The 16,510-nt window shown below is 38.7% G+C and overlaps 1 protein-coding gene across 5 annotated transcripts in view; it reads right to left on the bottom strand.

Moving 5' to 3' along the window:
• Positions 1-16,510, bottom strand: part of tenm3 (teneurin transmembrane protein 3) — a 237,767-nt gene that overhangs the window by 128,628 nt on the left and 92,629 nt on the right. For all 5 annotated transcript variants that reach the window (XM_053329180.1, XM_053329172.1, XM_053329158.1 and 2 more), the window contains 2 exons: positions 14,229-14,496; positions 2,852-3,025 (listed from right to left, as the gene is read on the bottom strand). In XM_053329180.1, coding sequence (XP_053185155.1) covers positions 2,852-3,025; positions 14,229-14,496 — 442 coding nt within the window. The remainder of the gene's footprint in view (positions 1-2,851; positions 3,026-14,228; positions 14,497-16,510) is intronic.

Raw genomic sequence — 16,510 nt, forward strand, 5'->3', positions numbered from 1 at the left:
TTAAAATGATTAAAAGGATTAGCTCGTCTAATTTTACTATCTGTAAGTAGTTCTACTTATGTGGTACTTAATATTTAAAGGCCAGTTTCTTAATCTGAGTGCTAACATTTTGATTTTCATGGATCAAATCGTCTTATAGTATAAAATGTAACTCTAATTAATATGACATGTCAGGTACAGAAGACATTTGTCTGTATAGATATATGATGCAGCTGTGTTCTCCTCTCACTGCCACTGACTGCCACACAACTTTCTCATAAAGATTACAACACTGTGTCCTAAAGCCATCCCCAGTTATGAACATGAGGGAAGAATGATAGAGCACTTAATGCTGGTTAAGTTATTATAGTTAGTGATGAAGTGCTTAGAGAGGCTCAGGGCACATAATAGAGATAAATGTTCTCTACCATTCTTTATGATGAGCCAGCCCAGACTGCTAAAGTTAGTTAGCAACTATGAAGCAATACAAGTTTACCTAACAACAGTCTCCTACAGATGGTTAACACACTGAATAAGACTAACACATCAAATCTTAGTAATATATCAGTTGATCGGTTGCTCACAATCTTCTGAATATTGGATTGCAAAAGTACATTAGAAAAGTTGAGAGAGAGAGAGAGAAAGAGAGAGAGAGAAGCTGTGGTGGAGTGAGCTAAAGAGTGAATGGAGAAAGGGAGAGGTGGTAGAGAGAAAGCCAGTGAATCAGATCAATAATTATTTTGTGATTGTTTCACAGTGGTTATGTTTTACATTCCAGACACACCCACACATCTCACTGCTCAACCCTGTGGTGGCCTAATTTGCTCTGAATACAACCTTAGAGTAGGGCCTATTAATATTAAGACATATACTGTAGTCTACACAAAATACAGTGGGGATTTTCATGTAAGATCTTTCTATATTTCTTGCTCACATTTTAATTGGATTCATGTTGGAAGTGTAAGTGGCTCTCTAAAGACTGGTAACCAACACCAACATTTTGTTTTGGGCTACAGTCAATAACTGATTTAGTTCCAAAAGATCCAAAAATAAATAATCTACATTTTTCACATAGCTGAACATCACTACTCTAGTACAGACTGATGCCCTGCAACAGTGGAAGAAATAGAGTTTCTGTACTATTCTACTGTAGCAATGACTATGTGCTCAGAATAAACAAGCAGACATTAACACTGTAATGATACAGATATATTAGACTGATAGAAGTTTTGGGTAGCTGATACATTCTACCAATGTAAATGGGACAATTACCAATCATATGCAATGTTTCACCCAGACACTTTATTCCAGGTAGAAATAGTCTCAAACTGCATTAAGACTATTCTTGCATACTAAATCTCCACTATCCAAGATGTCTGATTATTAGCTTCACTGCTGGCTTCCTGTGTGATTCTACACTTCAGACCCCTGATGTCACGAATTAGGATTTATTCTTACTAAATTACAACGGAGTAGCTGGAGGTGCCGTACTCTGAAAGTTTTATGTGACAATTCAGAGAGTACTACAGGGGAAGGATGCTGTTAAAATCTCTCTTCTACAATAATGAGTCAGTCAGTAAACTTAGAAATGCCTGCTGGTTTCTTGAACTTGAAGGAGTAAAGATAGGGGGAGTAGGGATGGGAGGGAAAATAGAGACAGATAAGAGTAGGGAGTGAAGAAAAAAGAGAGACAGAAAGAAGGGGGAAGAAAGGAGAGCTGGATGGAAAAGGGAGCCAAAGGCATGAAGGACATGCTTGAAAGAGAGCGATATATCTAAATGTCACTTGTGAAGGAGAGCATGTAAATGTTGACCAAAGAATACTGAGGAAGTGTGCAACTACAGCACTGTATGTACAATAAACTACATATAGTATTCTGATAGTAATGTAATGTACAAATGCAGACATGTGTTTATTTTTATCATTGTGTTTTAATGACGTGGAATTCCTCAAAGTTGCCAAAAAGACTAGGAGGAGGATTTGGAAAGCTTTTCTCGGCACACACTCACTCAGAAAAATGGGTTTGAAAAGAGTTCTTCACAGACAGATGGGTGATTCCTAGAGCAACTGACCTATGAACAATTAGTTTCTGCTGATAAATTCAAGGAAAGGTTAATAAAGAATCTTTCCACTGTAAAATCAGTTTTTACAGAGACCCTTTAACCTTTTGAACTTTAACAAACACTGACATATTTCTGATGGATAATAATTGGTTTAATGTATAAAAAACAATGAATCAGATTCAAATCTGGACTTTAGTAATCAGTATTTAAAGTTCCTTATAGCTCTTTGGAGCCTTTTAGCATTTTCAGCTCATAGTTTTGCATTTTCTGCCCCCAACACTCACTGCTCATAACTTTCTGTTTTTAATATACAGTGATGTTTACAGCAAGAAATCACTGATGACATGCTGACCAGAACCTGTCTAACCTACACTAAAACAATAGCAGTGCAGGAGCCACAATATCTTTCATTTAGCCTCACTAGCAAAGTTCAAAGCAGCTATCACTTCCATGTTGAATAAAAGGCCCTTTAATGACTAAACTAACACTGAACTGGCACTTTTTCATATTTCCCAATGCTATCTTGCAGTTTGATAATGATAGAAAATATTTCCAGAAGGAACCCAGTCCAGGACTTTCTAACATATTTCAACGTCATCTGCAGTTGTGAATGGAACATAGGTTATACTGTCCCAGCCATTGTTATTTGGTAGCAATTCTGATGCAAACTGTGAACAAATTGTGCAAAGTATCTGTATAACACTGGTTTGTATCGATATCAAGCAGTGTGATTTGTGTCTACTGCTGAGCAGAAGCCCAGCATCCTTCATGTACAGGACTTTAACTTCTTTCCTCTTGTTGCATCTTACCTCCATGAGCAGTACTTTGACGATTTCTTGAACTTGAAGGCAGAGCGGGACAGGGTGTTCCTCGGCAACGGCCTGGTGGGTGGGGAGTACACTGAGCCTGTTGCCATAGTGTAGCCGGGAGTTGCCGTGGAGAAGAGGGGGGTGGTGCCTGTACCTGTCTTAAAGAGGAAATGCCTAAAAGGGGCGAGAGAAAAAAAGGAGATGGAGAAATGATTAAGTACATTGTTGTTGTTTTTACACATACACACAAAACTAACCGCGCCACACAATTTTCATACACTGTTGCCGCCCACACAGTGGCAGAATCAGGAGTTTTGTTGCATAAGTAAATGCATAAAGATGATAACAACCTGAGTCGGAAGCCCTGTTTCATACAGATCAATGGAAATTATAAATTGAATCAACAAGAAAGTGGAAAAATAATAGAACATCTCACAACCAATCAATCCTGCACAGTTTAATCATTTAAACATATAGACCATATAAAATACTAATAGAAGACAGGTCTATCTTTAGGCTTGTACGTTTGAATTCCATAGCACATAGGCATGACTTACTCTGCTTTCATACCTGATGTAGCCATTTCATTGATTATAATGGAATCATATGGTTGCAACATCTGCTCTGCAAATGGTCCACATACATTACCTGGCTGCTGTAGCTAAAGGGTTAGAATTTCTTGAGTACATTATTATAATGTAGCTTAATGTACATCGAACAGCTCCAGTTCATTTTACTCACTTTTAATGACGTTACATTGCCAGATTTACTTTTCTGAGAACAATGTTGGCCATCGGTGATATTGGACCAGAGCAAGGCAAAAACTATTCAAATTGTCATAAAGTGTAGTTTTTCCTAAATAAATCTGTTAAAGTGAAATTTCAGATTTTCAGACCCAGACTTTTGGAACTGCAGCTAACTTGCTCTATAATGTTTTAACTATATTTTAATCTTTGGCTCAGCATTTTAGTCGATGCTCTGCCTGCCTTGAGCTCATTACACTACACACATATGCTAAGTCAATACATCATATTATCATATTTTCATTCAATATTCTAAATTTTCCTCCACAGGCTTTGATACAAGTTCTATAACAGACTATGCAACCCAATTACATCAGCATACATTCCTTTACAGTTTACACTGCTGATCTACAATATGCTGCTAAATGAAATATTCACTTTTAATTTGTTTCTGGTAAAAAAAAAAGTCTGATACCATGTTCTGCTCTGTGGTTGAGAACATTGTATTTGTCTCACTGATTCTCCATTGTCTTAACTGAGCATTGATGTGATCCGTGCTTGATATCTCAGTTTCAGAGACTTCGTTAGCTCAAACTTTTATTTGGCTTTAACTTGTTTTTGATGTAGTACTGGAGATGGTTGGATTGGTAGACATGTACCTGCTCATTGCAGTTACATGGCAGGCACTAGCCACTCTTCATAATGTCATACAACTGTGCACCAGTATGAGTGGCAATGTGTGTGACTCATACTGGTGCGCTGTTGGTGTGTGAACAGCAGGGTGTCAAATCTTTATTGTGCTTGTTAACTTGACAAATGAAGCTTGTGATATTCCACTCTACACGTCTTAACTTAACCATAACCAGTAAAATGCAAGTTAACATCACTGGTCAGGAATTTCTGGGAAAATGGTACATATTTGTATTTTGACTGATTGCTTTAACCACATATTATGTGTTAATAATTAGATTCAATGACACATTATTAAGGTTTCATGGAAAAATAGTGACTTCAGTAAGAGTTGGCCAATACCCAGACTACGTTCTGTAAAAAACACTTTAGTTCCTGCCTAAGCAAAGACCATAAGAAATGAAAAGAAAAGTCTAGTAATCAATAAAAACCATTAAATAGAAGTTTTCTACTACAGACAGAGACTACAGGAAGTTTATATGACATATTGTGATAAAAGTTCAGAGTTAAAACTTTCTGATTTAACCTAAACATGGAGCTCTCCTCCAAACACTTCAGGTGTTATGAACCTGTTGGAATCAATCAAGAAGAATTATATAAAAGTAGCAGTCCATGTATAAGACCAGCATATTTGTATTTCTATGCAGGCAGTCTACAGACATTTCTTCTTTCCGATGGAGAAAATTATTGGCACATACATGTACGCCTGCAGTAATTACCAAGGTCACAATGTCTAATTAATGACAGAACCCCAGCTAATGAGCATCTGTAATTACAATTAGACTACTCTCTAACAAGGCTGTGTGATTAACAATTAGAACCTATTATAACAAGGGTCCTTCAATTAATACCTGCCTCTAGGCAAGATGTAAAGAGGGAGATAGAAGACAGAAAGGAGGGAGAACAGGGACTAAATGGAGGACAGGTAACAAAACAGAGACACTGAGCATTACTGATCAAACTGAAATATTTCATTTCTAAGACTGGAATCACATTAACAACAACACAAAACAACCAAAGGAGATGTTATATTTCAGATGATTTGGGATAACGTTACAGGGTCATAAACTAAAAATAACTGCACATACCAATGTAAAAAATGACAGTATCTATTTAATGTGATGATCGCCACTTGGAGGTCTGAGAAAACACATTAGTGTAAGTGTTAACAAGCTTAATGCAGTGAATGAATCAAATAGTTGAGTGGTTCTCAGTGGTGCTCCTCAGGGCCCACAGCAGACAGTTAATACCATTTACCTGCTGTCCCTGACTGGCCACAGTTAACAACCAGGAGGGCTCTGGGGGTCCAATCACTTGGCATTAACATACATACGAGGTGATTCATTAATGGATTATTTCAATCCGCCACACCACAGGCACGCTCTGTGACCACACTGTGAATTAGTGCTAAAGCTTTCGCAAATTAACATACAGCGAGACACAGATGAAAAAACATCTGACAGAGTAACTCCTATTCTATAACACAAGGAAGAATGGAAGTAGTGTCCGCAACATCATCATTTACTTGCTTTCACCAGCTTCCCCCTTATTGATAGGTCAACTTTTTCACCTCAACTGAGAAAATTGGTTGCCAAAAATTCCCATACTGTAGGTGCTTCACAGGTGGGGAGACGTCACTGGTGTATGCTCAATAACACAGGATCAGATCATGATGTGGACATTGCATATTAATATCAGGTGTAAATGTTATCCAGCTAAATCACACCTAGGTACAATCTTGAAGTGGCAAGAGGGTTATTTTTGAAAGGCAGTTCATGCTGTAATTGGACAGCCACAGGAAATAATGGGGAGACACACATTTCCTTCTATATAAGCTGAAATGAACACACATACACCCACACATGGACCAAAAGACATTTGCAGATGTGACATTCGCTATTTGGGCTTCATATTGAGATGACAATGTTGTTTCAGATTCACCTCTGTATCTCTTGCAGCTTGTATCACATGGTCTGGCTTTCCTTCCGATTTCAGCAGCTAACAATATTTCTTTTATCGTTTAAGCTTGTTCATTCAACTAATGACAACGTAAAAACTGGAAAAAAAGTCTCATATCACATTCTCTCTCATTCCAAACTAAAGGTTTGTTGAAACATATTGCCATTATGTGTCATGCGCTCTAACCACTCGACCACTAGGGTGCTCCAGTGTATGGGTATTTTAATGAAAAACACTATATAGTCTTTATAATGCTTTCATTCAAAATATTACAATATAACAAAGAAACAAAACAAACAAAAAATGATCAAACTCAATTTAAAAACAACTCAATGGAAAAGCTTGTCTTGTTAGATGAGGTCAGCCTAATTAAGGATAGACAAATAATTTGAACACAATTGGACAACAATGGTGAACTACCTCATGAAACTAAAATCATTTTTCTCTTTTTTTAAGTTGTAATTAACTTGAGCGGTGAAATTGAACCCTTGGAAACACCACGGACTAGTTTTAATACTCCACTGTTGATAAAGTGCTGACATAATGAAAAACAGAACACATTCAGAATCAGTTGGAAACAATAAACCACAACAAGACGCCTGAGAATGCAGCTGCCTGTCATATCCTCAGCGACTTTTTTGCACTTGGTCTCAAATGTAATTTAAACCAACTGCAGGGAATGATCCCAAAACACAAGAGTTTCTAAGCAGACGGAGATTGACATCTGATAGCGTGTGCTTCGTCATGCTTGGAAAGCTAAGAATGATGAAATTAATTCTGGACTGATGCTCATAATTCAGCTGTTTCTTTGAATGTTCTAGTATGAACAGATGAGAAAAAAACAAATCCATCATGCTTAGCTGAACTTACAGGGACTGGGATCAGATTTGATTCCACCACTACTTTACATGTGTTGCTGTTGGTACAAAAAATAATAGATCAGATAAATATAGAGGTGCAGCCTTAGTTTTCCTGCAGTTATGTAACTTCTATGTCTTTGTTCTTAGTCCTTTCCATGCAGATATATTTGAAAGTACATCCCTCAATCCCTGCATTTAGACGCTTTATTCTGCCTGAATAGAAACCTTTTTAAGGCAGTAAATCAGCAATCAGCTGCTTTGATCAAAGAATATCAGTCTTGGCAATTCCCGCCAGCCTTCTGCAAGTTACAGCCATAGTCACTCCAGCCAGACATAGTTGGCAGTTGAATGCAAGCTGGAGACGGTGCTTCTTGTGAGATTAGAGACATGAGGTTTTCATTATGCTGCTGTACAGGGACAGACTATATAGCAGCAATGGAACTCTCCAAAAGCACAGAGAGACAGCACAGCGTCTACAGATAGCAGACGAACCATTCTATATGTGTTTTATGAGTGTTTAAGTGCAAGGTAATTACAGCAGACACACAGAGGAGAGTGAGGATAAGAGTGGAGGACTGTAAACACAGTGTGCTTAGCAGAAAGTATCATGTTGTCAGCCATAACTAATCTGGTAGTCCGATAATAACGGCCCTTCAAATGCTTTATTCTACAACCTGCATTTACATTACATTAACATTATTTACAATGGGCCTTTTACGTGGCTTTGACAATAGGATAACACAAGGAGGATGGAGCTGGCACCTTGGAAATGTGCCTCTATGTATATGTGTGTGTGTGTGTGTGTGTGTGTGTGTGAGGGTGAGTAAGTGTGACAAAGAGTAACTAAATCCAAAACAGAGACATGTTCCGGATCCTCAGGAGTAAAATGACTGTAACTAATGTGTGGATAGTAGATGTAGTAAATACTGTAGCTGGCATGTCTAACATGGACACAATAGCCAACTAACAACAGTGTTTTCCCATACGTTCTTACACACACACACACACACACACACACACACGCACGCACACATAATCCCTACACAACCACAACATCCCTGTGTAGGACAAAAAGGGTCATTTTGATTTACATGTTACTGTCCAATTGATTTTTCTCTGGATGCTTAAAACTCATGGATACACACATACGCATACAAATGAACACATCTGATTTATGTCTAATAAAAAATGGTCAACATTAGCTACATAATGATTTTTTTTTTTTTTGGGGGGTGGCATAAAAAGTTTACATGAGACTAGCACCTGTGGTTACTGCCTGGATTTCATTGAGACTACATGAAACTCTATGAGGGAATTGAAGAGTGTGTAAGAGGCCTGTGTCATGTGTCAGTAATATACATCTGCTGTCTTTCTTAAACATTTTTTTAAGGGTCTCTGAGGTGTTTTGGCATGGGCGTCTCTAGCAGAAGTCTGTGGTAAATGGATACATGTTTCACAAAGTCCTCCAGGTATAAGGAGAAGTTACCATGGTGATGCTGTGGCTGCAAATGTGAATCAAATCTTGATTGGAGGCCAAACTGATGTTTTGAAATTGAATGTTTATTAAAGTGTCTGCCAAATATTGGAGAGGAAGAAGCCAAACCGGATGGCAGAGGAGAAACGTGTGTTTTTAGATGAATCTGCCAAGGAAACAAATATTTTATTAAGTAATAGGATCCAGAGGTATCGCTTTATCTGAAGCAATGATAACTAGCTGAGAGGAAAATAACAACACAAACACATTTGTGTAACATCATTATTTTCAGTTTATCTCCATTTTCGGCAACAAATTATATGGCGGTGTGTGTGCGTGTGTGTGTGACTGACATAAGCACCTGCTCAATTCAGAGAGCAGTTGTGTTCGGTGTCCCTTTACGCAACAGGTGCATGCACATGAATCTGTGAGTGTGTCTGTAATTGTCAAAGGGTACATGACTTGTCTGTGTGTGTGTGTGTGTGTGTATGTCTGTCAATAGAGGGATTACCACCTCAAAATGAGGACATTCACACTCTCCTGTCACATCTCACCCCATCCCCTCTTTCTTTCATCTCCTAAGAACCCAATAAATGTCCAGAACACACCTCTTTACTTTCTGTCTATCTGCAGTTTTGTCACTCTTTCCCTGCTTTTTTTTAACTTTTAGAGTAGCACCAAGCCATTTTGATTTTTTTTTTCTTTTCAACATATCTGTATTCTCCTCTGTTCTCAGTAGAAAGTATTATCCCAGATTCCCCTAATGCATGTTAATAGACTTTGGGGGATGTAGAGAGCAGTGGAGAGTAGACATCTGTGACTGGATTTGAAGTGGATTTAACTATATATCTTTCCATCACTGCTCTGACACTCCTTTTTTTGGATTACTGAGCTCCTGCAAAAAAGTTGTCATGTCAGGTTCAACTACCTGCATACTAGACAGTTTTCAATATGGAAATTTGAATATGTATTGTTTACTTGATCTGTTTCATTATGTTCAAAAACTTAAATAAAAAAGTAATGTGAATGTCTCAGTTTAAAAAAAAATGATCCCCTTGGTCTGTAGTCAGCACCCACTGTGGGAACCACTGCTATACATACAGTATATCCATTACATTTGTATTATTATGGAAACAGTGAGGAAGTTAAGGAGTAGAAACGGTGTGTCACTGTTCCTGCAGCACCTGTTCTCATCATGGATACTCAAAGCATACTACAGGTACTCAGCCTAATGAAGAGCAGCCACTGGCTCACATAGTGAGAACTGTGAGGATACAAAGCCTGAGTTAAGACTGCCGCTAGCTCAAGTCAGCATTTCATTAAGTCAAATTTCAGCAGCCTTTATTACAGTGTGACAGATGGAAAGGAAAGACAGATTCAGGGCTTTTATGGGTTTTTTTCTGCTTGTTTAGTTTGAAGCCACTGGATGCAGCAGTGCTCATCAGGTCCTCCAGTGAAGTAACTGACTTGATTTATGCTAAGTTTCAATCAGCAATGAAGCACAAGTTGAAATTACTATCACTAAAGGTAGTTTCAGATGAAGTCACTCATCATGTATGAAGAGAGGCTGGCATGGGGTACGACTTCACCTCACACTGTGTTACTGTTAAATGTGTTAATACTTAACACACAAAAGCAAGTAGGGATACAAAAAAGGGATGTGAAAAGGGGAAAAAGTCAAAGTGAAAAGGTTAGATGGATGTAAGTGACTGTGGCTGAATATAGTATATATTTTAACATTGAATCTGGAAATGCTTCTATCTCAAAATTATGTGTGTGTGTGTGTTTGTGTGTGTGTGTAAGTGTTAGATAGTGTGTGCATGCCATTCTATAGTTTAATCACCTGGCTGTATATGTTTGTGATAAAAAAAAACATATTTGAATGTAGTTCTCACAGACAGACACACATACACCTATAGCCTGGGTTAAAAAGGGGGAGGGGGGAGGGGGGGTTAAGCTTGGTGTGAGTCACAGATAAACAGAATATATAGGGTAGAGGTATGTGGCAGTTGGTGAGTGTTTTGTCTGCACAGATTAACTATAGAGTCTACATGATACTGTGGCTGTTTGAAACACACACACACACACACACACACACACACACACACACACACACACAGGCTATGTGATACCATGTCAGTCAACAAGAATGTTGAGGAGAGAAGCAGTCCCTGTTTGAACAGGACATGAACCTGTGTTAGACTGCAGCGTGGGAGTGATGCTGATCTTTTCCTCAGACGTATCTGATCATGTATGGGACCGTCTTTGTCTCATTTGTCTCCTAATAATAAATCTCGCTGTTATTGCTTATTTGAACGTGGGTGAAGGGATGATGCTTTGAGACTATCTAACTGCCTAACAGTGAAATATTCAAATGAAAGACTTGAGAGTTGAGTGGGAAACATGAGTTGCTGCTGGAACTGTGCTGTCTACTCTTTTCACAGAAATCTGGCTAGTTGAGTCTACTTGATGTGCTACTTACAGTATACTCTGATCTGAAGGGAATTTAATAATCCTTCATGATGTAAACTATGTGATCTTTGCTCATTTATGTACATTATGTTCTTTATGAACTCTTTAGACATCTTTGGTTGTGTGACTTGATATACATCGAGTATGTTACAGAGGGGAATAAAAAGGATTGATGCCTGTTTTCAGTCAAGTACTTAATAACAGTTAAATGACTGTGATAGTCTGAGAGCACTTATAACTCTGAAATGATACAATCAGACCACAATGTGATACATTCTACACTTACACTTATGTATTTATATGTAAATTAATATTATAAACATATATTTCTGTAAATAGATTCATTGTAAATAAACTACAGTGAATCTGAATGACAGTAATTGAGTTTAAAGCATCAACCTTCATTATACACAATCAAGGTGAGCAATCCATTTCATTGTGCTGTTGCTTTTCATGCCACTGTAACACTGTAAGGTATTATCAGGCCAATGTGGTCATTACATAAACTACTACTTCAGTGTCTGTAACCATGGCTCAGTTTGTCTTGTGTTTACTGGGCGTCATGCAACAACATTTTTCATATTCTTCCATCATTTGTTTCTGCCTTTGGAATGTCACCTGTTCATTAGAAGATGCACATTCAGACATCTAATGTTGTCTTATTAATATATTCATATTTTATGGCACAGCAGTGGTATGGCATCTAGAGATTTGGTGTCTCGTGACATGTATTATTATATTTTCAGCAAAAATAGATGATGTGTTGATAGTAATACTGATATCATACCAGCAACATTACACTATACTTTATATCTATATCAGTAGAATGTGTCACAGACATGAATAAAAGAAATAAATATATATTTGACTCCCATCATGAGCCACAATCTCTATCAGAAAGCTGCTTTCACATCACATATTATTGATTTTTTTTCACAAATGCAGCAGTTCAGTGATGTGTGTCCCAGGCAGTTACATTCAACAGCATTAAATCAGAAACTAAGTGACCAGGTGACCAACCAATCAAGTACAGTACATGCAGTGCTGACTGTAGCATCCAGAAGAGGATGGATGTGTTTGATTTGCCATGCAGTGAGCGCCTCCAGGTCACACAGCATTTATTTTTCAGCTCCACCCTGCAAGTTGATCGTTTATTCTTACCCCGTCTCCCGAAGGCCTCGCAACTTGTTTCATCTCCAAGAATGTGTGTGTGTGTGTGTGTGTGTGTGTGTGTGGGAGAGAGAGAGAGAGAGAGAGAGAGAGAGAGAGAGAGAGAGAGAGGGAGGGAGGGAGGACTTACTATTCTCACACACCCTCACACATACCATGCTCACATAGTAAACTAAGAGGATCTGTCTTTTCAGTGGGGGCGAGCTCAGTTTTGAAAGATGATGGTCTGAACTCTGAAGCCTTTCAAATGAATATAAAGCCGAGGCAGGGCCATGGTTTGTCCCAGTGGTCCAAACATTCTTCACACACACACACGCACATACTGACACACACACAGAAAATATTGGGGTTGTAAAGATCATTTAGACAGACATTTCCCCCCTCTATCAATCTATCACCAACCCCATTTTTCTCTCAGGGAATGAGACAAAGAGAGTGAGACAAAAAGAAGAAGAAAAAAGGGAAAAAAAGAAAGAGGTGGTTACAAATTGCCTTGTGACATAAAGGTCAAGGTTAAAGTTACTCACCCAAATTGTGTGTGTGTGTGTGTGTGTGTGTGTGTGTGTGTGTGTGTGTGTGTGTGTGTGTGTGTGTGTATAAATGGTAAATGGACTGCATTCGTATAGTGCTTTTCTAGCCTTCCGACCACTTGAAGCATTTTTACACTACAAGCCACATTCACACATCCACACACATATTCATACACTGACAACAGGCTGCCATGCTGAATGCTCATCAGGGAGAAGTAATCGTTCACACACGCACACGCACACACACACCCAGCCTTTGGGAGCAATTTGGGGTTCAGTATCTTGCCCGAGGAAACTTGGATATGTGGGCCCACTCTACCTCCTGAGCCCCCTCAGTGAAAGAGAGGGCGCAACAAATTGTCTGGTGTACAAAAGGTCATGGTTAAAGTTGAGCCCATAAACTATGCGTGTGTGTGTGTGTGTGTAGTGGTGGGACAATAGGCCTTTATAGCATGACGCTACACTCCGCTTAAGAGTAAAGCGGTTTGCAAAATATCAGAGAAGTGTGGTGCGTCTGTGTGCGACAAACACAGAAAGAGAGAGAGAGAGAGCCACAAATCACTCAGTGAATAATGGATTCAAGGTTCAAATTATCCACGTCAGCTGGAAAAGAAACCTCGGGATGCTCTGTAATGCTTTGAAAGGACAACCGTGATCAGAACTCTACAAAGGTCTGGAAACTAAGATGTGAAAGACTCTGTGTTGGCTGAGTGTCACACACAAATGTGAAACAGTTGCTTCCTCTCCAATCCCTCCCTCTAACACTCAGGGTGGCAGTCCATTTCACTTTCTCCACAATTCATCATAAATCACTGCTCCTTCCTTAAAAACTCATTGATGGAGTCATGATCTCTCATAAATAAATACAAAAGGTAAACACCATTTCTTTTTTTACCTTAAATAATGTAAACAAGAGTAAGGTGAGGAGAGGGAGCCGCTGTCTTCTTTGTCAATTTGGGAAGATCTCCATGACACAAATTTCAATTTCAATTTTAAAAACTGTCACTCTGCACGATGTTCATAATACATCACACGGCCGCTGCCTCGCAGAGTAAAAGTGAAAGCTCAGAGTTGATAAATGAGATGAGAGTCAGTGCTTGAATACAAAACACCACAGAGATGATAGCTTAGATTGTGGCTGATCAAGATTATTAAGATTATATCAAAATTATTAATTCTCTCCTAATATTCCACTGCAGTAATATATTTGATGTGATTAGTTATTTTACAGTGTTGACTGTGCATGTTTTGAAGGTGTATTGTGGTAGTAAAGGTTACTGGTTGTTAAACTTGTTAAAGCTAGATTTGTGATTTGGCCTCAAACTAACTTTCTTTTTCTAGTTGTCTGGAATCATCAGGATGAAGAGTTAAAGTGCACAGCATGAGCATGTTTGTGCTGGAGTGGGCAGTGTGACCAGAAGAAGAAATACTAAAGATGATACATAGATGATAAGAGAAGCATTGACAGAATCACTTTACCTTGTTTCCAGTGGCACATTGCTACCCAGCACCCAGCTGTCTTGCAGCGGGACGCTCTCGGGGGGCGTGGTCTGCAGCTCGGCTGGTGATTGGCCGGCCACAGGGGCCGGGCTTCCAGTAGGAGGGGTTAGCTGCCTGGTGGAATTCAGAGATTGGCCAGCGTGGTGCGTGGAACCGAGGGATTGGTTGAGAGCGGTTATGGATGGCTGCTGGCGGTGCGGGGGTGGCACGGGAGGCAGGATGGGGCCGTGATGATTGGGTGGTTGTTCTGTGAACGCACAATAGACACATGATTGGATTAATGCCCGTTGTTAGTTAAGCAATGTAATACATTTCAGCTGGTCAGTAACTGATAAAAACTGGTGAATTTTCTGATTAACGCTGACGTTGTTTCACAATGTTAAGAATGGACTGGCTGAGTCAACCTTGAAATTGGAAAAAAGTATGTTAGGAAAATGAAACTGCAGAAAAAATCTTGAATTTCACTATCCACCTATTTTCTAAACCTGTTAAGTTATTGTTAATAGAAGTTACATTTTAAAAGGACCACTGCATATCCTATGTCTGTTTGGAGCACTGATTGTGCACATTGTCCACAAGATGCAATATGCACATGAGCAGTAGGTAGCAGTAGTAGGTAGTGTAGAGGCAGTATGGGCATGTGAGAAGGTCAGAGGTCAGTGTGCACGTCAGCAGCAACAACAGCAGATAGTTTGGAGGAAAAGTGAATAGACCATGTCTGCTAGTACTCACATCTGTAGGATGTGTTATTGTCTCTGCACTGTGACAAATGCTTGAATGAATGAAGTAGTAACCTCCTTGGGTAGCGCCATGTTCATTTTTTACATCATACTTCTTCTTCGTCTTCTTCTTTGCAATTTTTGATCAATTTTACACCTTGAAAATCTGGAAGTTCTACTCTATGTACATGGTCGCCCATAAAGTTGGAATCAATTTGTTTTCAGACACATTCCTCTTTTTATTTTCTATTCATACACATCAGTAAACATCAGTAATCACCTTTGACTAAGTGCAATGAGATCGATCAATACAATTTTGTGAATATTCACACTTTATCTATCAAGAATAAATCACACTGTCACAATCATTTCATGAGAAGAAGTAAAACATATTTTATTCCAACTTTATGGGCGACCGTGTATATGATTAGCTCTGTGGTGTGCCCTCTAGTGGAATCTCCTGGTAACACACATAATACATAGATAAGCATGAGAACTATTTTATTCATGCTGCCAGTTTTCTATGTGGATGCGTGGTTAAAAAGAAAGTATATTTCCAGCATTAGTGTCCCCTCAAACCATAACTAGACATATGTATAGTAACAGGGAGAAATTCCTCTACAACCAATCAAAAACAGCGTGACATCTGGAGGGAAACATAACTGTAGGCGCCTCAGCCTGAAAGAAAGAGAAATCAGTGACAGACTCTCACTGACTTTTACTGTTCATCACATTAACTATGACTCCCTGTGATGCAGTAATTGGAGGAAATGTAACTACGGTGCCTGTAGCAGTTCAACCTGTTAGACACACCATCAGGTCTGAAGCTACAGATGGCCATACTGAAAACGCTGAACAAGACCACTGACTGAAGTTTACTTTTATTGAAGGTATTGGACTGAAAACACTGTATAGGTATTAGTTGCTGTTAGTTAATCCTAACCCTAACCCTTTAACCCTTACACACTGTTCTGGGTCAAATTGAACCCTTTAACATTTGAGAGCTGTAAAAACACCATTTATTGAAACAATTCATGAATCAGCATTTAGACATTTATTAATGACTGATGGGGAATGTATAAATGTGAATTGGTGACTAGATGAATTAAAGTCTGAATATGAACAGTATGTGATGCTTAAATATGCATTTACATGGCAGAATTCAAACACATTGGACTTCATGCTAGAATATTTTTGTATTTTTCCCAAAAATTGCATTATTCTTGCTGCATATCTTTAACTACCTCCAACTACCTCCAACTACATACATTTGTGAGAAATCTTTTGTTTCAGCCCGTTGATTGCCACCTATTAATGACTATCATTAGCATTCACAAAGACGTTACCAAAAAGTACAAAGAATCATTTCAGTTCCTGTCAAATGTCTCAATGTCAGTAATTGTATTATGAGACCTAAAACTATTAAAACATAGTAATTGTGTCATGAGAGCAGTCCTGTACTGTGACTATGAGAGGAGGTCATGTGACAGTCACAGATATATTAAAGGAGAGAATATGACAGTTTACAGTAGTTGATGTTAC

Source organism: Scomber japonicus, chromosome 2 (genome assembly GCF_027409825.1).
Source record: "Scomber japonicus isolate fScoJap1 chromosome 2, fScoJap1.pri, whole genome shotgun sequence".
Taxonomy (NCBI): Eukaryota; Metazoa; Chordata; class Actinopteri; order Scombriformes; family Scombridae; genus Scomber; species Scomber japonicus.